Genomic DNA, 25,357 nt, shown 5'->3' with positions numbered 1-25,357 from the left:
CTGCGGTGCAAGGCGCAATGCTGATATTGCTTTCCATACTGAGGTTATATACTAATAATGCTCATTTAAACATTTGTAGAACTACAAGCTTCCGTAGCCTATAAGAAAGAAAACGATAACATACTTTTGCCTCGTAGTTTCTTCGTTTTTCCATCGCTGTGCACACCCAACATATGCAAGCTGCGGCGATATAACCTTTTTGGTGTCACTATAAAGTACATATACGTTGAGATGTTGATCAAAATTTTCACTGCTGAGGTGCGTAATGAATGAATCACCTCTTCAAATAAATCTTGCAGTCCGCTTTTTCAACCAATAGTTTAGGCTCGAGTTTTTCTGTTACATTCACTATTACGCAGTTCGGGTAGTACCATTAATTCAAGTGCTCTTTTGTTGTTCTTGTGCAAGTTATCCGTTTTCTAACTTACTCTCATACATAAAAATTTATTAGTTATTACTATATAGTATACTACTGTACAAAGTTGCCGGTCGTCGCTGTATTGGACTGGTCGCTTACCATTTAGACTATTGGTCCTAATAATTGTCTACGAACTTTTTCTACTACATTGTAATAAAGTTGCCTTTGACTAACTGATTATTTGAGACGACCTTTCACATTACTTGCACTCACAATGGGCAGCGATAATTGCAGGTTCATAAGTGGGAGTCTGATGTATCGGTAAAAAAAAATCACACGTGGCTACTGGTAGCCTCACTTCATATTTGTCTATGAACAGTTCCTGCTACATTGCAGTAAAGTAGATTTTAATTAACTGAACGAGACGACCTTTCACATTACTTGCAGTTATAATGGGCAGTGATAATTACAGTTATATAAATGGGAGACCGGCATTTCAGTAGAGAAAAAAAAAAGAAAGCTTGGCCGGCGGAGGAACTGCGATGCAGTCGGCCGCGTCACGAGAACACGCAATTGTCGCGCCGGCGCATTGCGGCGCTGGGCGTGCAGTTGAAGGCGGCGAGAAAGTTCTCCTGGATGAGCAGCGGCGCGTTGCAGCGTTTGTACATGTCTGAGTGCACGGCTTGCTGACGCTGGTCGCCCTCGCCAGGTGGGTCCTGGCTGTTGCACCACTTGAAGCACGAGCTCACGTAGAACAGCTGCTCGTTCGTGAAAGGCGCGATCCCCGACGGAGCGTGAGGCGAGACGCGCCGCTTGAAGGCCGTCGCAGCCACCTGCGAGAAAGCGTATGCAGTTTGTCCAAGCGCGGAGGATTTAGCGTTCGTGAGCTCCGTTTGGTCGCAGTCTCGTTTACAAGTTTACTCTAAGCGCTCACCCATCTCTGTTTCGCCACGGTGGCTCTAACATAAGATGAAATTTCTACCTAAAATGAGTGACTATATATTATAGTATTTCCTGCGCTTATACGTGCAGCGGTTTGATTGTGAGTTACGTCTTAGTGAGTGAGTGTGGATTAATTTTTACCACCTTGGTTTCTTTAGCATGCACTTAAATCTAAGCACACGGGTGTTCCTTGCGTTTCGTCCCCATCGAAACGCGGCAACCGTGGCAGGGAATCGAACCCGCGCCCTGGAGCTTAGCAGCACGACGTCTTACGTGCTTAGCCAACGCTTGTTTTATGAAGGAGGCGTCGGCTAAGCTACTACGGTGGGTGAACGGGCATCGCGAGATAGTTGAAAGGGTTCCTTCTGATCACTGCAGGAAGAACACTCCACTATATTTAGGGAATTTATGAATACCCTGGCTTTCATAATTAAAAAAAAAGCAAAAAACAAAACGCGACACCAAATATTGGTAGCAGTTATTGCGCACGACAGAAAGTTGTGCTAGACGGTCAACATTCGTCACGATAGAGAGTGAGTGGGCGTGCAGACACGGACACCGGAGAAGAACGAGACAACACATGTGTCATATGCATGTATACGATAACGCTTGTGTTGTCTCGTTCTTCTCCATGCGTGCGTGTTTGCACGCCCACTCTCTCACTTAATGACTCACTGCGAATCCGCACCTTGTAGGTATCGTTCTTCAGCTTTTTTTTGTATAGCGAGTATACAACATGAGGCCAGTCACAGAAGTTACCTAAAATAACAAGAAATCCGGCAGATCCCACGCACTGCGGGAATCACTTTCGTGCGATGCAGTCGACGAGTATCAGCATATGCCGGATTTTTGGTTTGAGCCAAGCGCTACAAGGTGGATCGACGTCTTTGTGTAGGTAGAGTAATTGTGTACTTCAGCCTTACCAAATTTAAGAGAGGTGTTGTTTCCAAGCGTTAAAACAACAACATTGAACTCGGAGATGCCGTTTCTCTTACCAAAAAAGAATATAAAGAGCTCGTTATCTTTCAGAGTTAACACGTGCGCCTCATAAAACGTTACCCTGCATCGAATATGTATAATGCGCAGCGGGTACGCGCTAATGAAGCCCGATTAACGTTAATTCAGTTAAATAAAAGAAGGACCACTTCAAGGCGGATTTTCGTTCTTCAGGTGCATTCAAATGTGCGCACCAGTTTGTTTAGAAGTGTACTATAGTAATACACCTCACTAAATGCCCCGCCACGGTGGTATAGTGGTTATGGCGCTCGACTGCTGACCCGAAGGTCGCGGGATCGAATCCCGGCCGCGGTGGCTGCATTTTTGATGGAGGTGAAAATGTTTGAGGCCGGTGTACTTAGATTTAGGTACACGTTAAAGAACCCCAGGTGGCCAAAATTTCCGGAGCCCTCCACTACGGCGTCTCTCATAGTCATATTGTGGTTTTGGGACGTTATACTCCAGATATTATGTTAATATTACACCTCACTAAATGAAGAAATGATCGAAATTATTGGAAAGAACATATACGCCCGAGCTCACATAATACTGAAAATTGGCCGAAAAAATATTGAACAACTACTCAAAACTAAGAGCCTAGATCTATTTGATATGATAAGAAAACTTTAACAATAATAGGAAACCAACAAATCACTCCATGCTATCGTTCCGAAGAGTGATACGGAAAACACATTTTCGTTTCTTAGATATCATAAATAGAACTTCTTGTTGGTTTCTATTTTTCCACTGGAACCTAATGTCCGAAGGCGTAGCCCGCTTTAACTATATATAGAGTGGGCTTGATTGTAAATGCAATATGCATTTCTAAAAGCCACGCATTCGGAGCTCAATTCTGTATACCGCATAGTACCTCCGCGCAGGAGCAGCGCTACGCTTGAAAGCGGTGGCGCAGAATATTAAACGCTATAGCGAAAGCACAGTTCTGACATCCGAGTGCTATCCGTTTCCCGGAAAGAAACGGCGATTTCAAAGCCCGCCTCACTAATTGCACCACCGCTTGCGCATCGAGACGTCGGCGTGGAGCGTTGGAAGGAGACTAAAAAGCAAGCCGTGACCTCCCCTTCGCGCTTAACCGCCCACTATCCGGGTAACGGGACGAAGAATTGAGTCAATTACTACTGCACGCGTTTTGAGCGCTCTCTGTCGGCACATGTTTAGGCAGTCGTTTTTCTGTCGCTGTTGTCGACTGCGGCGCCGCATAGCGATTGCAGTTACACCACGCCCAAGCGCTGCTTAGAAGCAAGTATGTCCTGGCTGAGTGTACCACCACACGCATGCGTGGTCTCTCTCCATCTTCATTACTTCATTTACAAGTGGGAGGGCGCTCCTATCGCCAGAGTGTGTAGACGTGTCTCACCTCGGCTCCTTGATGTTTTGTTCTGAAATAATGTGCAAATATCGTTCCAAGGCAGCAAAGCTGTGAAAATCGACACCGTGAACACTCCTGGTGAGTGTACTGTGCTTTTTTGCCAGCTCCAGTTGTCTTTCTTCCGACTGCGAAGGCTTTTTTTTCAACGGCGGCCCGCGGACTTAAGCCCAACCACGCCTTGGCCAAGCTGAGTGCGGCCTCAACGAGGCCGGCCCGGTGAGCTATCGACATTATGCCGCTACCACTACAGCACCAGCCGCGTCTTAGTGACACCGGCGTGGGGAGTCATGGTGGGAGTAGAGTGTCCGCCGAAAAGTGGAGACAGCGAAAAGTTGGACAGCAGCCCCTCCGGAACGCCGACAACACGGCCACCGAAGAACTCCAAGGACGGAACGCTGAACGAGCGCCGAACAGCTGTAGGAAACGCTGAAGTGCGTCGCTCGGTGCCGGAGTTTAGACAGAATGAAGGACCGCAAGTGGGCGATGATATGGATATCCGGGAGACCGACGACGACGAAACCGAGGCTGACAACGACAACTACGACGACGCTGGAAACGGAAGCGCACAGTGGTCCATATTCGCCAAGCGGAAGCCGCACAGGAAAGTCAAGCCGGAACAGCTTCGCCTTGAACGGGTGAGTCGACCTCATTTTGCACTCTCAATCAGGCCACTTAATAAGGTACATGTGCATGACATACCTAAGCAGGCTATAACAGCTGCAATAGAAATGACGGCGCAAAGCTGGGAACTTGCAGAATTGGCGATTTTCCGCTACGACTCTGCTGCGAACAGCATAAAAGTTACAGTAAGGGACGATGAACACGCAGAAAGACTTGCGGCGCTTACCCGATTAGCTGAGAAAACGTGTGGTCGAGTCCGCTCGTACGAAGTAAGCATTGAAAGGACACCGGCTCAAAAAGTCGGGAGTAGTCGAGGCGTCATCAAAGTGCGGCCTGGCCAGACCATCGAATATATAATCGATCACTTGAGGTGCGAAACGGCAAAAATCATAGATGCGCGCCTGCTCGGGAAGACGAACATGCTGCTCCTTACGTTTGACACAGAATCGCCCCCTAGCAGGCTTGTATTCGACTACGAAATAACTAAGGTGCATGAATACCGACCGAAGGTCATAGCCTGTTATAACTGTCACGGATTGGGACACATTGCCAAGTACTGCCCGTCAGAGGAAGTCTGCAAGCAATGCGGACGAAAGCACTCTGAAGGTAGTGAATGTGACGATGACCTCTTCTGTGTCGCCTGCCAGAAAGAGGGTCACATATCACTGAACTCGGCCTGCCCCAGTCGCGTGCCCAAAGACATAAAGAAAATGAGCCAGAACGCGCAGGGCCCCGAAAGGACAGTGAGCTGGTCTGAAAGAGTTCGGGCAGGCACACCTAAACAACCTGTGCTGTCCAGTGACTATGAACAACAAATCGAAGATTTACGCAAAGAAAACCAGCAATTGAGGGCTATGCTACAAGAAATACTGGCAAGACTACCACCCGATCAACGATCTACACAACCAGGTACACCGGTGCGGCAACACGAACCGACTCCGCCGGCAAATGCCACAGCACGCACGCGTTCAGTAAGTCGGGTTGGGCGATCATTGAGTCGGAAAATAACGGCAAATTCAAGGAAGCAGCAACAATCAGGAACTATGCAGCCCCAGCAGAGCAGGATGCTGTCAGCATCAACGCCACTTACTGCGCAAGACTCGGCATATGCGCAGATGTTGAATATCCTGCGACAAGAAAGATACACGGAGACTCAACGCCTGGAAAAAACCTACGGGAGGAATTTCAGACCATAACCAATACGATACGAACCCAAATGCAAACAATGTTCAACGAAATTCAGAAAGTTTTTCAGAAACAGGAGGAGCCCAAGCGACGCAAGAGGGCAGATTAGAGCTGGCTACAAGACCTACACTTATTCAATGGAACTGTCGCAGTTTCAAGCAGAATGGGCCCACACTAAGGCATCAAATAAGAAGACTCAAACCGCTTGTCATATTATTGCAGGAGGCACGAGGACCGTGCACCATTAGAGGATACCGTACCTTTCAGCAGGCGACTATAATACACCAAGGTAAATTGAATGAACAGTCGCAAGGACAAGCCGCTCTCTTAGTCAGAAATGACTGTACCGCAACTGAACTCCAAATTCCGGAGCTAAGTAACGAATTTAGAGAAATTGTGGCAGTAAAGCTATGCCCGCGAGGACAACGGCCAATGGTTGTGGTCTCCGTTTACTACAGACCCTTAACCAGCAAGAATCAAAACGACTCCTTCACGTGGCTCGGTAAGGTGCAGGCGCAAGCCGGAAGCCTTCCGATCGTGGTGGGCGGAGATTTTAATGCCAAGCATCCATCTTGGGGCTACGTCAAGACTGACTCAAGAGGACGTGCTCTGCACGATGCAATAGAAATGTCGACTCTCAACGTGTGTAACATACCAGACACACCAACCCGCATAGGGCTACACACGAGGCAACAGGACACGACACCTGATTTGACGCTGGCAACTCCTGGGTTGATAAGGGGATGGGATGTCGATTCGACCACATGGGGAAGCGATCATTTGCCTATAATCATTACGCTAAATCGCAAAAAGATCAGGGAGAAAAAGGAAGTGGTTGCATTTGACTGGAAAAAATTTCGAGTAGCTACCGGGGATGGTTTTACGGATTTTGAGGGATTGAGCGCTATGATCGCGGAGGCACGACCAGAAGCAAGAGAGACTATACCATGTGACGACACTACGACTCGCATGGACGCCCATCTTGCAAACCTTTGGCGAAAGGCCAATCGTCTCACAAAACAATACCGGCACAAAGGGAAACGCCATCGCGATCTAATGTCTCTGAAACGTCAGTACCAATTGATCAAGGAATACCAAGAACTTCTAGAAGCCGACGAATGGCACAATACATGCGCGAAGCTTGGACGCGAACCCGGCCTCAAAAGGCTATGGGGGATCTTGAGGAGCCTGCTCGGTAGAAAGAAAGGCGCGCCTCCCCTCGCCGAACTCTTCCTGCGAGAGGAAGCTGCAACACTGGAGGATCGAGTAATTCGAACTTTCTTCCCTCACGCCACGGAAACTCCACCGGAGCCACTGCCTACTACCGCAATCGAAGGCCCGAAAACAGAACTTGACAGGCCCTTTACATTGGGGGAATTCGTAGCAGCAATGGCGCAGGGCAAAACGAGATCAGCTCCCGGACACGACGGAGTCACTTGGCAAGAGCTTCGAAACCTCAGCGATGAAGCCCAAGACAAACTTTTAGCAATTATCAACGAGTCCTGGGAATCCGGAGTGGTGCCAGATTCACTTAAACTATCGCTCATCTACCCCATACCTAAGTCTGGCAAAGACCACACAGTGCCAGCAAATCTACGGCCCATAGCTCTAACTTCAACAGTCTGTAAACTGATTGAACGAATGCTACACACGAGAATGCAACACTACATTGAATACGAACAACCGGGACTACACCCAGCACAAGCAGGTTTTCGTCCAAACATGGGCACACATGACTGTCTATGGTTGCTCCGCAGAGTAATAAACCGCAGGTCTCGCAAACAGATGCCAGACTACATCCTCGCAGTTGATATGCGTAAGGCATTCGACAATGTGAAACATGAGGTCATATTGGAGGAACTGGCAGCAAGATACCCTAGCCAAATGGCATACAATTGGATCCGCAGCTTCCTCCAAAGCAGGCCTATCAAGCTCCATGGCAAGGCACCGGGATGGAGCCCAAGAACCTATTACTTGGATAGGGGTGTACCCCAGGGATCCATCCTCGGACCTATGCTCTTTAATCTCGCCATGACACGAGTGGCAGAAAGACTTGAGAAAGACACTACGGCGCGTTTCACTATTTACGCTGACGACATTACAATATGGACGGAAGCGGCGGATTATCCCGACGAGCGGAGTATGCAGACAGAACTTCAAGCAGCGATTCTCAGCCTCTCCGATACTTTAGACAACCTCGGACTACAATTGTCGCCAGAGAAGACGGAACTGCTCAGCGTAGATGGTAAAAGATCAACGAATCCATGCAAGCAGATTACACTCCACATCGGTGGTGCAGATATTACATCTTCAAACGGACAAATCAGAATTCTCGGGGCACAAATAGCTAGCTGCAATAGCCCCCAACAGTGGATCTGCACTTTAAAGCGGAAATGGAATCCGATGTTGCACATGATCCGACGCATATCAAATAAGTATGGTGGAGCACGGCAGAACGCATGCCAAACACTTGCAAAAGCAGTCGCAGTCGGGAGGATCCTGTACGGGGCACCCGTGTACGATTTCTCCAATCGAGATCTCACCGACATTGAAAAGCTACACAGGGCAACCCTTCGAACGATCACTGGACTGCCAAAGCACACGAGGAACGAGGACCTGCTCAAGTTAGCTCCTATACCACCAATACGGGACATCATAAGCGAAGCACAATTCCGAATGCGATGTCGATTGGAAAACACACCACAGGGAAAACAAGTCATGGCATGGGATAACCGAGCCCACGCGATGCCAGTGGCTGAGGAACTACTCACAATGCCACCATGGGAAGTGCCGCTAGGTACTCGGAGGAAACAACGTCCTATCGCCAGACGTGATGTCAAAGCCAGAAAACTACTTGAGAAGAAACTGGAACAGAGCAGACCTCCGAACACCATTGACATCTACACCGACGCCACAATCAGCAATGAAAGAGCCAGCATGGCCTGGGTTTGCACGTCTGCACCACAACACAATGGCTTTCACAGTTGTCAGCTTCCCGGGGCCGCAACTCTGCACGCCGAGTTATTGGCAATATGGGGGGCCGTCAATACTATTCCCCTCGATTTGGGAGGCATCAATAGTAAAAAAATTCACTATCGCATCCTCACAGATTCGTACGAAGCGGTAACTGAACTAACGGCGCCAACGACTGAAGATGCTGTAGCCAACGACACCAGAAGAAAGCTAAAAAGAATTCAAGACATCGGGACAAATGTTGAAATTCTCTGGATACCGGGGCACACTGGCACGGACGGGGGAAACGCAGCCGCTCATGCGGTCGCCGCTCAAGCGGGTGGGCTTGATCACATATACAATTCCCCACACCCCAGTTCCTCGCCAAACCCGGAAGACCAAAATCCCTATATTAAGATCTGGGCAGAAGGCTCTCCTAGCAGAGCACTGATGCATTACATTCGCACTAAAATGAAAGCAGACAGCAAAAACCGACTATTAGAAGCTACACCGACGCGCATACTAAATGACAAGGGTGGGTATACTCGTCAACAAGAAATCTTCTTAAACAAAGTTATGGCTAACTCTGCATACACACCACACATACTAGACAAATGGCAGCAAGCTACCCGACCTTCGAGTGAAAATATTTCTACGCGATGCACACACTGTCAGAGGCTGTGCCGAGCAGATTTAGAACATCTCATTTGGACATGCGCAGCTTTCTCAAAAGGCAGACGCCACATTGAACACCTGCTGCACGCCGACATGACAGCTCTACGTAACTTAATACAGTCAGACCATGAAGCCCAAAAAGCTCTCGCAAGATACGGTAGTCAAAGTGGCCTGTTTCGAGTGGTGTAGGAGAGGTCGACTGATTCGTGCGAGGACGTGACGTGAAGATGTTCATCACCCTTTAATCCCCTTACCCCTTTCCCACCTTATCCCCAACAGCGACCAAGAGTCGTCCTTTTATTTCAATAAAGGTCACATTCATTCATTCATTCATTTACAAGTACTGCAGGCCCTACTCGGGCCCCCGCAGGAGTGGGAACACGCGCGCGCGCGCGCGCGCGCGCACACACACACACACACACACACACACACACACACACACACACACGCACACGCACACGCACACGCACACGCACGCACACGCACACACGCACACACACACACACACACACGTGTTCATTATTATTAACAAGCTAATAAACGTACTTCACAATTTTGGACAAAAACAGTCATTATAACAGTGCTAAAACATGTACGTACAACAAAGCAATACATATAGTATATTACGTAATATGCATGAACTCAAAAGCGCACGCAAGAACTGCCTTCCATAGCGACATACTATATAAAAAACATTTTTACAGATCGAAAGACATGTTATTTGAAGGCTGAACGAACGATTCTGTTGTATTAGCGGTAACTACGTCTTCCGGTAACTTATTCCTCTCTCTCCTTTTTTGCTGTGCGTCTAGATGAATCGATTGAGTGCCGCGTATCCCCATATGCGCAATGGCGTTAGCGACATAGTGGGTTTGGGATTTGTCTACACCAAAAAAAAAAAAGGGGGGAGGGGGGCGCTCGTAGACGGCGGGGAAACGTAATAACATTTCTTAGTCAAAACTTTAACGACGTTACGGCGGCAAGAGAACTCTAAAACAACTTCCACGAACCACTTCCGCACCGGTGCCGCTATCCCTGGCCCCGGCGGACCGCACGCCGCGCACACGAGCACTCCTGGCAAATATTCGCCGACCACTTCCCCTCGGGCCGCTCCTTGTGCTGGCTTATGAAGCATTTGCACATGAAGGCACATGCGCAGCGGTGCTCGTCGCTGCTTGTCATCACCGCCGCTGTGGACGAGGGCAAGGGTTGTTATCCGGGATCCCCACATGGGTTACCGGTAAAGCCCTTTAGTTGCCGGATGCTCGCAGCGACATCTTGCGACGCTTCGTCTGTCCGCAATTATGGACACGTTATTTTCCACTCGGGGAACGTTATTGCCGAAAAAACGATCTAGAAAGGCAACGTGTTCCGAATATGTGCACCAGCTGCGATACAGCACACGCTTTGCTATGACCTGGAAGAAATGTTTTTAGGGCGTTAAAAATACACACACGAGAGAAACACACAGACACATGGCGCTTTGTGTGCCTGTTTGGAGAAAATATTAGCCCACTTTACTTTATTGCAATACTCATAATGAGAACATTACAATGTGTGATTAATAAGCAATGACCAATTAGTCCTATCTGCGAACTATACATGTTGACCGGGTAAGTCGTCCCACCAATTGAGGAAATCATGAAAGAACTATTCGCATTTCGAGAACTTATAGTTCAGACAAGATTTTCTTAACTTTCCCGCCAAATGAATGATGAAAAAATCCGTAAACAGGGGGTGGGTGCTCGAGCCGACGTTTCGACAAGTGGACTTGTCTTCAAGGCTGGAACCAGTTCCAGCCTTGAAGAAGACAAGGCTGGAACCAGTTCCAGCCTTGTTGGTTCCAGCCTTGAAGAAGACAAGGCTGGAACCAACAGACAAGACAAGACAAGCACTCGGATGTCAGAACCAATTCCAGCCTTGAAGAAGACAAGTCCACTTGTCGAAACGTCGGCTCGAGCACCCACCCCCTGTTTACGGATTTTTTCATCGCAAGCTTCCATCTTCCACTTCCTGCCGCTTTTCGGACCACCAAATGAATGTGTTTTACCTCGAAGCTGACGTCTATTTTGCGTCCACTCGGCAAAAGAAATGCGTGGCTTGGTCGAATTAAGGTTGTGCCTAACATATTTCTTACTACGCCAAGTATTACGCGTTTTGTGTTCACTTCCTGTGAAGTGACTGGCAACTTCGAGAGTAGCGTGAATTTAGTGTCCGGCGAGACCTTGAAGCAAGCACCGCGATAAGCAATTGCTCGTATTCTGAGAACACGAAGAAACTTTCATAGAAAGCCCAGTATGGCTAGCTCGGGCACGAAGAAAGAAAGCAATGAGGCTGGACAATAAACGCTACTGCGAACAGCCAATACCGGGGGACCGCGAAAAATGGGATGTGTGGCAAGCAAGCGCAACATTGGGTCAGACTTTTTTGCTTTAAAACTTAGAAGTGCAACGCGTGAGTGCTCGAGTGCCTATATACGCGGGCGCACACTTCCATAAAGTTCTGTATTTACGACGTCATAAATTTTTTTTTTAGTTATTGGGATGCGACGAGGAAGACTGGATACCCAAAGTGAAGTGCAAGAAAGCATGTGTCGACTATACGCCCTCTTCTGTGATACTGCGAAACTGGGAAACATCTTTGGTTTTAAGCTTCTTTTTTTAGATAGGGGCTGAAGAGGCGTCCGAGCATTACTTGCTTTCAATTTATTCTTTTTTTTTTCAATTCATGACAAATGGTGCTGCGAAACAGCGAAAAACGCTCTCTTAAGCAATAAACAGGGCTGCTGGCAAGAGTTGTAGGTGTGGCTTCTTCTTTAAAATACATAACAACTAGTAAACAACCTCCCTTAGTGATTGCGAGATGTCCGTATACGCAGACTTCACTGAAATGAGTTTGTTGGAAATAAAGCAACATAAAACAAAACCAGACAATGGTCTGCGTTGTGTAACGAGATCTTCCTTTACATTTCAGACCACTTCTTGCCTTTTCAATTTTTTAATGGGCTTGCTAGATGGGCTCAGTACTCAGCAAAAACTATACCGCCTGATTCTTATTCACGGTTCTTATCTAACACATGTGCGAGCAGTGGGGTACGAACTCTGCCCCGCCACGGTGGTCTAGTGGTTATGGCGCTCGGCTGCTGACCCGAAGGTCGCGGGATCGAATCCCGGCCGCGGCGGCTGCATTTTCGATGGAGGCGAAAATGTTTGAGGCCCGTGTACTTAGATTTAGGTGCACGTTAAATAATCCCAGGTGGTCGAAATTCCCGGAACCCTCCACTACGGCGTCTCTCATAATCATATCGTGGTTTTGGGACGCTAAACCCCAGTTATTATTATTTAGGGGTACGAACTCGTTCGCGAGTGGGGGGCTGGCATCGCTCACTCTGTCCGCCGTATATATATATATATATATATATATATATATATATATATATATATATATATATCAAGGAAGAATTTGCACAAACAGATTGCGCAGGCTGGGCCGTCCTATACCGCGACAACACAGCAGTGTTTCAGAACATTTTGGAAATATTACCGTGAAGTTTAAGCAGTGCAGCCACAGTTAACCTGTTCTTCATCTGAGCATTACATCTGCAAACTTCACAGTCTCAGTTTGGCGTTGTCAGTACGATGAGTATGAAGAACCTGCTATGACTCTAGTACCTTAAATTCTCACTTATTAAAAAAAACGTGTAGCTGACAAAGCAAGGTACTTCGCAGAAGTCTTCAGGATAAGCCGAGTGACAATTTCTTTAGTGTTGGAGCCCTCTAATACAAAGTCTTTCTAAAGGAGAAGCTCAAGTTCAGTTGATTAATACTTAAGAAAACCACTTTGAGCTGGTTGTGTATAGTTATAAGATTGTAAATGACTCCGAGTTTATATACTAGGTGTCGTTCCTTGCCCTCCTACTTTTCCCAGCTTGGGTGGGGGGTGGACGGTAAAGCGGTGAAGTGGCTTTTTACTCCTCCCCTCCAGTTCCTCGAAGTAAACACCCTACGTAAACTGTGTAAGCTGACATTTTCCTTGAAAAAATGTGGGCGATTATAACGTTAAACTACCCCGCACTGTTTCCTTCCGTATAGGTCGTTAGCTGTTAATGATTGGTCGAAATTTTCAGGGTCATGCTCACAGCAACTGCTCGTAAAATGACGCAACAACATGACGCGTAAGTGATCCACCGCGTAATTACTACTTACGCACGACTGCGTAAAAAATAAATAATATTGGCCTATTTTCAATACGGCGTATTGTTTGTCATTGGTTCTTCGCTATTCGTCAAAAATTTTCAATGTGCCATAAAATCGCCTCCTTGTTACGCGACGTCACAAGTCTGCGAAAACTCGCGGCGTTAAAATAAAGTGTGCACAATAAGCAGCACATTACTGCGCTGAACAATAACTCATTTTTTTCGGAATAGCCAGACAGTGTCTCTTTCTGAACGTAATTTAAGAAGGCTGCCCGCCAATCACATTGGCAGCGGCTGCTTATAGCAGCGGGCGAGATGGATTCACATGTGCATGACAGATACTTTCACTTGTAGTATAACGATGTCGAGCTGTTCTTGCGCGTGTACAACTCTGTGACCTCATCGTTGCTGACAAAGAGGTAGAGAGAGAAAGGAACAAACAATATTAGGAGCAGACACAATCCTTTGCAGGTGGGCAGCCTTCTTAGTCCAGAAAGCCGTGGACGCTGATCATCTCCCTGGTGAGGGAGATCAAGTAAAGGGGCAAAATTGAAAGCTGGGCTTCTCAATGTGCTCGAGTCCACTGCCTTGTTACAAGCCGCCACGATCGCTGCAAGATATCATATGATAAGCCAAGTGAAGCAGGCTAATCGGAGACTAAAGTGGGAATCTATTTTACGTGTCCTGGCTAGGCACAACTAAAATACTGGACACTTCTGCACACTCAACTCACAGCAGCTTGGATATGGAGCAGTGGCAATGCTATTTGGTTTCAAAGAAAGGAACTGAATTTCCTGAAAAAGGGGAGCGTTTGATCGGACTATAATAAAACGTTTACTGGTTCCCGCCTATATCTGCGTCGCCGATTACTTAAATTTCAGGCCAGGCAGAACAAAACAAAATCATAGCAGATTGCTGTGATGTTGCTGCTGAGCGACAGCCTCCTCTGCAATGCTCGAGCGTAAGGCGCGCAAGAGTGGAATAGGCAGCCCGCACCGCAGACAGCCTACAGTGTGTGGTCGTGACACACGGAGGACAGTCGTCACAGCAGAATCGTAGGACAAATTTTATTACACAATTACGTTATTGCTGCGTTCAAGTAAAACTTTGCCTGACTTGTTAGTTTCCTAGTCTGCAGCCGACAATAACCACTGTCGAAAGTGGGGGGGCTCTGCCCCCTAACAGTTCTCAGTGGGGGGGCATGAGCACCCCTTACCCCCCCCCCCCCCCCCCACCTCGGTAGATAAGCCTATGTGTGCGAGCCATTAACAACGAAGGGAGGAACACTATAAAATGGAAATATTCAACATGAGACGCATTTCTAATGTCGAGAGGCTAATAGAATCCCACATTTATATGCACTGCGTAGGAATGGTCGAATTTTCATAGTTCTTTCGTATATACCAATGTTCCGCACTCACTGGCCTCTTTTGGTAACACGCTTTCTATTCAGATTTGACTGTTCTTGTTCTTATTAATCTCTGTGAACATGATTTGTTAATACATTCCCAAGGAACGCGTACTTCAAATCTCCTCCTGCATAAGTGCATTCTGTGGGTGGTTAACGCTAACTGACAGCTTATTCTTATCATGCCACCATTTGTGGCAGTCGTTTTCCGGGTACCGACAATTCAGAAAACCCTTGAAAGAGAACAACGCTTTTAAACGAAGGCTTCTTTTTTTTTTTTTTTAGGATAACTGTCGCGGATTTTGCCGACCAACTGCTGCGGTTTTACCGAATAGCTGACGCACACATAACGAGTAGGCTGACAGACGGCAAAAGCTTAAGAAAACATTTTTGGGAATTCAGCTCCTGTATCAGAACTCAAAAAGAAACAGAGAGGCTTACGCAGAAGCTGTTTCTAAGGGCACATGCCAGGCCTGATGTAGTAGCGAAAACGGCCGGCCAATAGGAAAGCTTTTACGAACGAGAAGCTCTATGAGTTGGAACCCGTAGGCGGTATTCACATATAAGGGTTGTGTTGGAGCAGTTCGAATGAAGGAGTGCAACCAATTATAATAGTAAAATTAATATTAACGAGAGTGAACGTCAAAGCACAGCTAGCTTTGGCGACAGCTTTGAGAGCTTTGTTTTTATAAGGGCATTTCTTAACCATTCATTAATTCGTGCGCTCGTGGTTCTGCAGAGCAACGGGCGGGACGACGACGACGACGACACCACCACCACCACCAACAACAACAGCGACGTGACCTTCCATCGAATATTGAGATTTCATTCAGGTTACTTGAGCGCTTGTATACCAAGACCACTTCTGCGAGTCACATGTACTTAAAAAGAGACCACCAAAGTTCTTTCACATATGTTGGTCCTAATTTGGTACCTCAACGCCCTTGCCCCTCTGCAGGGCAGCAAACGGGACGCGCGTCTTGTCGAACCTTTGCTCGGTTCTCTCCTATAGGAAGCTACCTTGTTATTCCTTCTATGATAGCTTCCGAAGAGAGGGACACATTAAAACCGTAGAACTGTCAACCAATAGAAAATATTGTCTCGTCGTACTTCCTGTCTTTCTGAAAACAGCTATGTCGCACACAAAGCCATCTGCAAAAAAAGAAAAAGAACTGTAGCTTGACATCTTTGCTAGGCCTCCCTGGCCATATGTTGTTCGCTGGCCAGCGCACGTCTTACCTCTTGAAGATCGCTGAAACCCACAAGTCAGCAAAGGCGTTCATGCAGTGATGCTTCGCTCATGCTTCCCAATCACACATACACACAATGTAGTTGGAACGTACGTTTTGTTCTTTCGTGTTGATATCATCGCTTAGAAACTTGGACGTCGGGCTTATCCACGGACTTACAGCGCATTTGTTTCCTTTGTCGCCGACAAGACAGGAGGTCACTTGGTATAAACATCACGGATAGAATGCACAATAATGCAATAAATGGTTGCAGGGTCACTCGACCGAAAAATGCCGGTCACGTACTGCTTGCAGGTCTCACGCACCGGTTCGTATACATTTTTTTTCGCATTTCTTCCAGAAAACGCTGTATATGAATAAAATGCCCCAGGAATATGGCAATGGGCGCTCGCAGTAGCCAACGCGGCCTTGTAATGGATCCTAAAACAAAATGCAGTGAGTTGTGAATTTTAAACAGACAGAAAGTACGCTTCTCGAGAGCCGGCCCTGGACGTAGCATACTAAGGTGTCCTTCCATCGGAGTGTTCGTTCTTGTAACCGAACCGCATTATCTGCATACACATCCGGCGTTACCTAAAAGTGAAGCTTTCCTAACAGAGTTTACGTACTGTAACGTGCATTGCAAAGAAGTGCGGTGTACTTGTTTAAAGTAATGCAGTGTTGCCGTGCGACGAATCTTGTTTCGGTGCCCTTTTAATGCAATGAACAAAACTTGTAGGGCTTTTTAGGCTTCTTCATTGTTGTTGTTGTGTTTGTTGAAGGTGTGACACAAGGTGACGGGCGGTAGGTGAACCCTCGTAAAGACGAGGATAACGAAAGGAATACACACTGGGCGCTGATACACCTGCACTGAGCTACCGCCTGTCAAGAAGCACCAACAAGTACACATCGATACACTAATAGGCACAAGCTGATTCGGAAAAGAAAATTATACACTGCACAGACGAAATTACAGCTTGGACAGCTATAGTCTTTGTTGGACATTCTGTGCAGCGCCTCCCACGCAGAGACGTTCATTTTTGGCTACCAATTAAAAGTAGTGTGCGGAATTGGCTCCAATGGTGTTGTGTCGGCGTGGCGTAGAGAGGGCTAAAAATATCCTTCCAGTAAAGTTGTATAGAGTCCGGTGATTTGGCCCCATTTCTGTGTAACGAAGCTGGCCATGGAAACGGGAAACTACGTCCTTTCATATAATTGGAAAAGGAAAATGGAGGGAGTTGAAGCGAAGGGAAGGAGGAGGAAATGGTGAAGTGGGATGGTCTAATACTCGTGAACGCGGCAGGGGAGGGCGATGGGTTGAAGACGGTATTGTCGTGTTTGTGCCTTTCCGCCTTCTCTCTCCCTGTCAGTTTTATCTCTCTCTCTTTTTTTTGTTTATTAGTTACCACTTTTGGCGATGCGCCTCTTCTTTCCACTTAATCACATTGAGGGCCTCCAAAAAGGTGGCAGACAAAGTTCACGAATTCTCAAACGTTTCAACCGATGGCATAAAACAGGACTCAGAAAAATAAATAAAGTGGGGTGCCATTCGCAAAAATATCGTAAACCGAATCCTTTTTGTATACAATGTGATGCTAGCGCTGTTTTTGTATTCTGACGTATTTTTTATGGCCAGTATTTTAGGAGCTGGCTCGCCAGGTTCTTAAGAGGGGGCAATGTCCCGCGCCGTAAGCGTAACCTTAGTTCCGGAGGCGACCGCTACAAGCGCAGCTCGCGCGAAAGAGAAGTCTTCTTCCTCTTGTTCTTCGAGTGCCTTGATGATATTAACGCAGGCAAAACCACATATAGTATAGCCAACTAGCATGCCCACGCTCGCGCGAAAGAGGAGTCTTCTTCATCTTGTTCTTCGAGCACCTTGATGATGACATTAACGCAGGCAAAACCACATTTCCTCCATTTCTTCGACCTCAGGTTCGGCCACAGCTGCAAGGTCTGCGACCGCTTGTGGTTCGACAGCAACCTGACCACAATCGCTACTATAACAACGTGTGACGTCTTTATATGACAGTATAGGAATTGTGCAGAGCATTCACGGTTTACCCGATTATCTCCGAGCCAGCTCCTCATTCATCATTCACTTCGTGGATATGGCGTGATTTTTTTTTGTATGGTATGGTATCATGAACTTTATGCAGGTCCTGAAGATCAACCATTAGGTTGACGTAGGCGGCTTCGATCCACGGCGGGACAGTAAGGTTACTTTTGCACCTTTTTTTTTTAGTCATTTATACGGTTGCTCTTTGCAAGTGCGGATGTCTTCATCCGTAATTATGTTGTTCCTCATTTATATTCCATTTTGTATTCTCACTGTTTTGCCAGCCTGCTTCAAGCGCTGCGTGCGATGACAGCAAGCGCACGACAACTACATTAAGTGAGAGACACAAGAGCGATACATTTATATGTTGTATTCAAGTGCAAGGTGGCTTCCTACAGTGGTTGGATGCCCCATATAGCTAAAGATATCTGTGTGCGTTGTAGCTTCCTGTTTGTGACTTAAGTTTTGTTGCTGCAACGTAAGTAATATCAGTCATTTTGGTATTAATATCACAAATGAAGGCTTTTAAATTATAATTAAAATTCTTGTTTCTTTTATTCTCAAAAAATTAAGTGATAGCCTTGCTAAAGCTTACAAAAACGAATGCTGTCTGATATGCTGTCAAAATTCGACATGTGAATAAGATTTATTATAAAAAGTACACTGCTACGGTAAAAAATTGAGATTTAAAGCTATTTGGCAGACCGAATAGCATGCATTCTCAAGATCTCCAACACGATACCACATGCCGATCGAAGCGGCTATTCTACAGGCGCGTTCACACGACGATGCTGTGTTCATCGGCCGCCGTAGTCCAGCACGTTGCAGAAATGGCAAGTGACCTCTGACGTAACATGATGCGTTTGCTCAAAGAGGCTTTGCTTCCGAGGCGCTGAGGAAGCATCTGAACTGTTCCAAACCATTGCTGCTCTATAAAGTGCATATGCCCTGCCGGGACCGTTGGAAATAGCCGTTTGATCACTCAACACAATGCGTTGGCGACTCCCCACGAATGTGGGGAGTCGTTGTTGACAGTCCTACGCAAGGTATCCTCTCCATCAAGGAGGCACCGTTCCTGGTCTTCCAGTTCAGCTTTCCTTGAGATGCGCCTATTCAATGCCAGCAGCTCATGTGCTGGAATACTGGAATACTTGCTAAAGGTGTCAAACAATGCAAAGTGCTTGCTCTTGAAGTTTTTTTCACTGCTAAGACGCACAAATTGGATGTGCCTTTCCGTACAATAGTCAGTGAAAACAATTGTTGGCAGATTTTAGTTAGCCGTTTTTTGCAAAAGCAGTTGAATCTGCTGACCATTGAAGATCCTTTCGGCATAAAAAACTCCTCCGATGTTGTTTCCTTCTTAGAGACAACCACTCAGTTGTCAACTCTTTTTCTGTGGACGTCGAAGATTTATATTACTCGATACCGCACAATGAGCTTTTTTGCTGTGTGATGGCCTGCATCGAAGAAAATGGAGAGTTAGACTTTCGCAATGCTACTGGAATGTCCTCAGAAAAATTCTTGTCCGTTCTTGAGTTTTATCTAAGCGCAACTTTTATCTCGTTCAAAAACCAGCTATTTATTTTAAAAAAAAGGGTGTGTGTATTGGTTCGTGTGTGGCGCCTGCTCTTTGTAATATTTTTTTATCCTTTGTCGACCGTGCTCTTAAGAGTGTCTTAGACAATGACCTGGTCCAGATTTTTAAATATATTGACGATTTCCTTGTTGTGATAAAACAAACTAACCACGAAGGCTCTGGCGCAGTAGCTGATATTTTATCTCTGTACAAGGACAACGGCAAGGGTTTAACCTTCACACACGAACTCACAAAGGATGGTAAACTGCAGTTTCTGGATCTACAACTTTCCTTACAAGCAGGCCATGCCTGCTGGATGTACTCGCCGCGTGCACGTAAGGGTCTTCTGCCATACGAGTCGGCGCACTCTAAGGTTGTGAAACGTGCTGCCATGATGTGCCTTGAATCATCTTTAATGAAATCGTGCCATCACACAGCTAACGAGAGCTTTAACGCGCAGTTAAAAAGGTTGCAGGATGCGCGTTAACCAAGTGCGGTTGTGACGTCGGTCTCTGAAGTTTTGCTTCAGAAGCTGAAAGGCAAGCGCCAGAAGTGTAGAAACGACACAGAGAAGAAGCCAGTAGTAGTGCCGTATTGCCATAAAGTGGCTCACAATCTTAAGAATGTGGCCACTAGCTACCAAATCCTGGTTGTATTTTCTGCCCCCCGGAAACTGTCTATGTTGTGCAGGCGTGTTTGTAAAGAAAACAAAAAGCCGCAATGTGAAAAGAGACACCAGAAGTTTGTCGAGTGCAGCGTGGGGGTGATCTACAAGATTCCACTCTCTTGTGGAAAAGTGTATGTAGGTCAGTCAGGCCGCTGTGTGAATGAGCGCCTTAAAGAACATGAGCGATCCCTGCCGACTGGTACAGGCTCACATTTAGCTCAACACTGCAAAAAATGCAATTGTCAAGCCTTGTTTAGACTAACCACTATCTTAAAGAAGAGTCGTGACACCACCGCCCGAGAATTATCGGAAGCTTTTTTCATTCAATCATTGGGGTCGCAGTGCATTAGTGTGCCTTCCATTACCTTGTTTCCTGCTGAATTTTGCTTTTTGGATGCGCTTTCATGATTGCGCTCAGGTGTCCAAGGTGTAGTGGTTGTGCGCATAGGGTGCACGGCGCATGTCCTACCGGTATCTGGCTGCTATAAAGAGTGGAGTGACGCAATAAATCATGTCAGTTGAGAGTAGCGCTGTGTTCCGTCTTCTTTCTTGTGGTGTCGTTTTTTGCGCTAAAAAAGCCGTTTGATCACGTTTCGTCCAGATTAAAGCTTTTTATTAGGCGCGTTAAGCTTTTCCTTGAGTCTGGCGTAAATGTAAGTTTACTATACAGAGTGTTTGTTTAGACAATATGACAAAAAGTATTTCCGCCTCGACGTAGATTTTGTGTATGAAGACGACAGGTCCATGACTGTCATAGCATTTTTATAAAAAGTAGTATTATATCTTTAAAAAAAAAACACCACGTGTGTCCCTTAGCTTCCAGGGCCTCGTCAGTTTTGCCTGCTTGCGAGAATTTGTTCATGAACATTTTCGAGAAGCCAGAACGTTTCAACGTAAACAAGAATAAAAGCAAGAAGTCCATAGGCGTAGAAACCAAGCTTATAGCAATAACTTGAAGGCATGAAGAGAACGCTTTTCATGTAGACGATTTTGAGAATAATAAAAATCGAAGGCATCGATTTCCTCAGGCCGGTGCTTTAGCATGACGTGAAGGTTGCCCAATATTCTCATATTTATGAACAAAGATGAATAGAGTGACACTGGAAGCGCCAATATTAAGTTTCGCATAATAGTGTGGCCTGTTTTTTTTTTAATGCGAAGCATTTCTTCGCGAACCTTTGGCACTTTGAGCGTTTCTATCTACGTATCTATCTAGCCGCCTACGTCTGGGTGCTATCATGATCGCCTGCTTAATTTGGTCTAGACCAAAATTGGCATCGGAGGGTATGAGGATTTGACGAATAGGACTGTCGGGTCATGACATGAATAACGTGAAAATCCTGTCGCGTACGTCGTCAAATCCTTTCCTCCAGACACATGTGGCACATAACCATTTACAACGGGCCGCGGTGTGCGCCACAGATGATTTACAGTTTATATCTACCCAGGAGCGGCGAGAACAGGCATTGGTAATTTAAATGCGAGAGCGTTAAGAAAAACCGACATCGGCAGCGTCGACCGGACGATTGGAAATGATAACAATCAGGATCCCAGCAGGAATCGAACTTAAGTATTCTGCGTGGAAATCAGGGATTCTACCACAGAGCCACGCCAGGTCTATAAACTGGTTAGAAAAAACAGCCTATGCAGACGTAACGTCGGTGCAATGTGAATTGTGTTCTGGTGCTGGCTATCCAATTTTACAAGAAAGCAATAAACACAACATATGTTTCTACGATACAGACATCATATCAGATTAACGTCTGTGCTTCCAGTGTTGACTCCGCTTTTATAGCAGTCTAATAAACATTACATTTGTATTCCTATGATTCCGCAAGCCATATTGAAGCATTGCTCGACCCCGGAGAAATACATTAACAAAGTTACAATGATATTCACATGATTGCACCACGAATACTGACGTATGTGCTCTAAATGACGGCTGACATTACGTCGCACCATAAGTTACCCTTTAAACGTCAGTGTTATCGACGTGCCTGGTAAGCCCACGATGTGCACATAGCTGCTACACTTACAAAAACAAGTCGATCCACCTCGTAACACTTGGCTCAAAGCCATAAAATATAGCATAGAAGTACTCGCTGACTGCTTCGCATGAAACCGATTCCCACAATGCGTGGCATCTGCCGAATATTTTTCTTTTCAGAACTATTTGAGGAGAAGTGGACGCTATATACGTATATTATTTTTTCTTTTCAACGCACGTGAGGTCAGTTGGTATGAAGGTCAATAAAACAGCCGGCTTGAGTGTTTACTACCGGCTTCATACACTGACAGAAAGTAGAGGGAAGAGTGAAGCGTTCTTTCCAGCGACGGCAGCTCTCATGAACTTAGATCTATTGCAACTGGCTCTGCATACAAGACACTAAGTTCACATTTACTTAGAGAGACTATAGTCTGCAAGATATCCAGTCTGCAAAAAAGTAGTGAGCCCTTAGGGTGCGTTTGAGATAAACGGATTCCGCTCGTGCGAGCGCTTTGTTCACGTCCATTCGCCGTTCGAGATTCACTCGGAGAACGGGGCAGCATTTGCGTTGACGGGGCCCCGAGTGGAGCTGCGGATTTTATTAGGCAATGACGGCATCCACGCCTTCGTCGATGAAAAAGCCTCGAAGCTAAAATGAGCTCCTTGGTCGAGAAACTTCTTCTAAGAACATCTTTTTTCTCCAGGAAAAGAAAGCGTCCAGGAAAAGTGGATGTGACATTCCGCTATACATTGACTAATTTGTACTTATTCAGTGAAAACTAAAACGTGCACACGTTCTCGGACGTGGCTAACTTAAAAGCTGTCATAGCCAGCTTGCTCGAAGAGCCAGGGTGGGGGCTAGCCGGTTGTACTATAGTTGAAAGTTGCAGCACGCTACTAAAACACACTCAAAAATCGACGCAGGATATATGTATATTCACTAGTAGAAAATATATTCACTTTCTGCAAGCATGAGTGTGCAGCGCCAATAAAGGAAGCAAAGAGAGTCTGTATACCAGTGGTTAGGACATTCGCCTTTGGTGCGTGGGGGTCCGGGCTCTAATTCAGCCCCGCAAGGAAATTTTTTTGTTTTATTAATTTTTCTTGGAGTTTTTTTTTTACATACAGGAAAAAGACACGGAAGTCTAATAAACGGAAATACATGGAAGCGGTGCTGTATTAAATAAATAAACCGTACATCAATACAGAGAAAATGAGCGCACACGAATAGTCCAAATACGTATTGTTTACGGGTATTCAGAAAATTCAGTTCCGCCGCAAGGGCGAAGCAATTATTGCGATAACAACAAATTGGAATGCTATATGAAGGCTAGCAGCTAACTCTTATGGTTCTGATCACGTGTAACTCAACAAAACGCCAATTTAAGGGAATACGGCCGCTCCAGATACCGAAGCGGTTTTCGTGCTGTCAGTCCTCTAAACGCGAAGCGTTGAGAGCACAGCAAGTTTACGGGCCGTCTCCTGATGTCTGTCGAGATAGGGCGCGCGCGAGCGCTCACGGCCGCGCCTTATGAGCAAAGTTCGCAGGTGCTGCTCGAGCGACGCAGCAACCCCCCCCCCCCCACCCCCGCCCCACGCGCCTTCCGCCGGCACTCCTTCGCCCTACGAAAGACAGCCGGGGCGTTTACTTTCTGCTTGAGGAGCCATCGCATGCACCCTTCGTGCGACGGATATGGCCGGCTCGTCTCATCTCTACTTGAGCCACGTTTGCCCCCAGCTCTTGCATGCTTCTGCTCGCGCGTAGAACATACCATGCGCAGGCTGATGGTATCGATTTGGACTTCATACGGAACATGACGGCGACGGCAAAAACCCGCCAAGCATGTCTATATAATTGCTATCGCAATAAACACCCAAACGTGCAGCATGCACGCGTACGCGTGTCAACTCATATAGGCACCGACGCACACACATGAGAGCATGTAGGTAAAAGGACGGCACACCTTTCCTAGAAGCGTGTGGATATACTCGCACGTACGCTTCCCGTACGTACGCAGACGCGTACTCGTGCGTGTTTGTATATGGCACTTTTTTGTACACTAGCACCCACGTTTAGAGTGAGAATAGATAATCTTGACCCCAGTTATTGTCCTCAATCGCCGCGGCCAACACAGAGGCTGCGGGTTTGGTTACGTCACAGCTGACAGCGAATGAACCCTGGCAGTAAACACGCTAAATGACAGGTTGGAAGCTATCGTGCGTGGTCATTGTTCTACCTAGCCTGCAGCCTTTAGCCAATGATGGCCGCTACTTACCAGCGATGAAAATTCTGGTCTATAGTGTGCGTAAGGATCATGTCAGGTCAACTGAACCAAGTTGTCACTCACCATCAATCCAAGTGAGTCGGCGTAGTCCTCGCCTTCGGTGGGCCAGGGGCCTCCGGTCGGCACATGGTACACGGAGCGCAGGCACCGCTTGCGGTCCTCCAGGCGGCTCTGCGTGGGAGCCGAGTACCAGGAGCGGTAGAGGCCGTCCGCGTCCGCTGGCGCCCCTTCAACGTCGAACGCGTGGCTCTCTTCGTGGGCGAGCACGTGACCCAGGCCTCCGTATGACGCCGCAGGGTACTGCGACGTCTGCGTCCCGTATAACAAATGGCACCGACGTATATACAAATTTGTCATGACTAAATGCGCCGAACGGTTGGTCTATTCTATACCGCTGCTCTCCCAGAACGTATACACGTAGAAGAAACAGAAAGTTGCCCTAAAGTGACACTAAAGAGCGAAACGATTGTTCTCGTATTTGAAAATTACTCTTCCCGGATACCGAAAACACCACGATTGCTGCGAGAAGATGCGTGGTAAGCGAGAAGAGGTGCAAAAAAAAAGTCACAGTTTCGCCGCAAGGGCGAAGCAATGAATGCGATAGCAAGAAACTAATGCTATACGAAGTGAGGCTCGCCAATGGATACTCTCAGTTTGAACAGCGCTCCTGTTGCAAAGGCGGCCGAAGCAGCGAACGAAACTAGCGTGCTTCAAGTGTCGAGCTGTGACACTTGATAGTTCGCGCTCATCGTCTGTTTGTTCGTTTAGCGGCGTCCCTTGCTCGAGTGACTTTCGTACGCTCCGTAACATGAGCGCGGACACCACGGTGAAACTT

The 25,357-nt window shown here is 46.8% G+C and overlaps 1 protein-coding gene across 1 annotated transcript; it reads right to left on the bottom strand.

Annotated features, from left to right (window-relative positions):
* Positions 1–889: 889 nt before the first annotated feature.
* Positions 890–24,879, bottom strand: LOC125757913 (phosphate-regulating neutral endopeptidase PHEX-like). Its single transcript, XM_049414282.1, has 2 exons — positions 24,586–24,879; positions 890–1,191 (listed from the first exon to the last, which is right to left on the bottom strand). Exons 1-2 carry the CDS (start codon positions 24,877–24,879, stop codon positions 916–918), a joined length of 570 nt encoding a protein of 189 aa, XP_049270239.1. The 3' UTR covers positions 890–915.
* Positions 24,880–25,357: the final 478 nt, after the last annotated feature.

The sequence above is a fragment of the Rhipicephalus sanguineus genome, chromosome 3 (genome assembly GCF_013339695.2).
Source record: "Rhipicephalus sanguineus isolate Rsan-2018 chromosome 3, BIME_Rsan_1.4, whole genome shotgun sequence".
In the NCBI taxonomy this organism is placed as follows: Eukaryota; Metazoa; Arthropoda; class Arachnida; order Ixodida; family Ixodidae; genus Rhipicephalus; species Rhipicephalus sanguineus.
The sequence above is the reverse complement of the archived record's forward strand: the minus strand, read 5'-3'. Positions and strand labels throughout refer to the sequence as shown.

Excerpts from the sequence above, each read along its gene's own strand:
- LOC125757913 (XM_049414282.1), bottom strand. The coding sequence starts at position 24,879 with ATGACAAATTTGTATATACGTCGGTGCCATTTGTTATACGGGACGCAG. Across the intron at positions 1,192-24,585 it reads CCGACTCACTTGGATTGATG|GTGGCTGCGACGGCCTTCAA; the intron begins GTGAGTGACAAC and ends GCTTTCTCGCAG.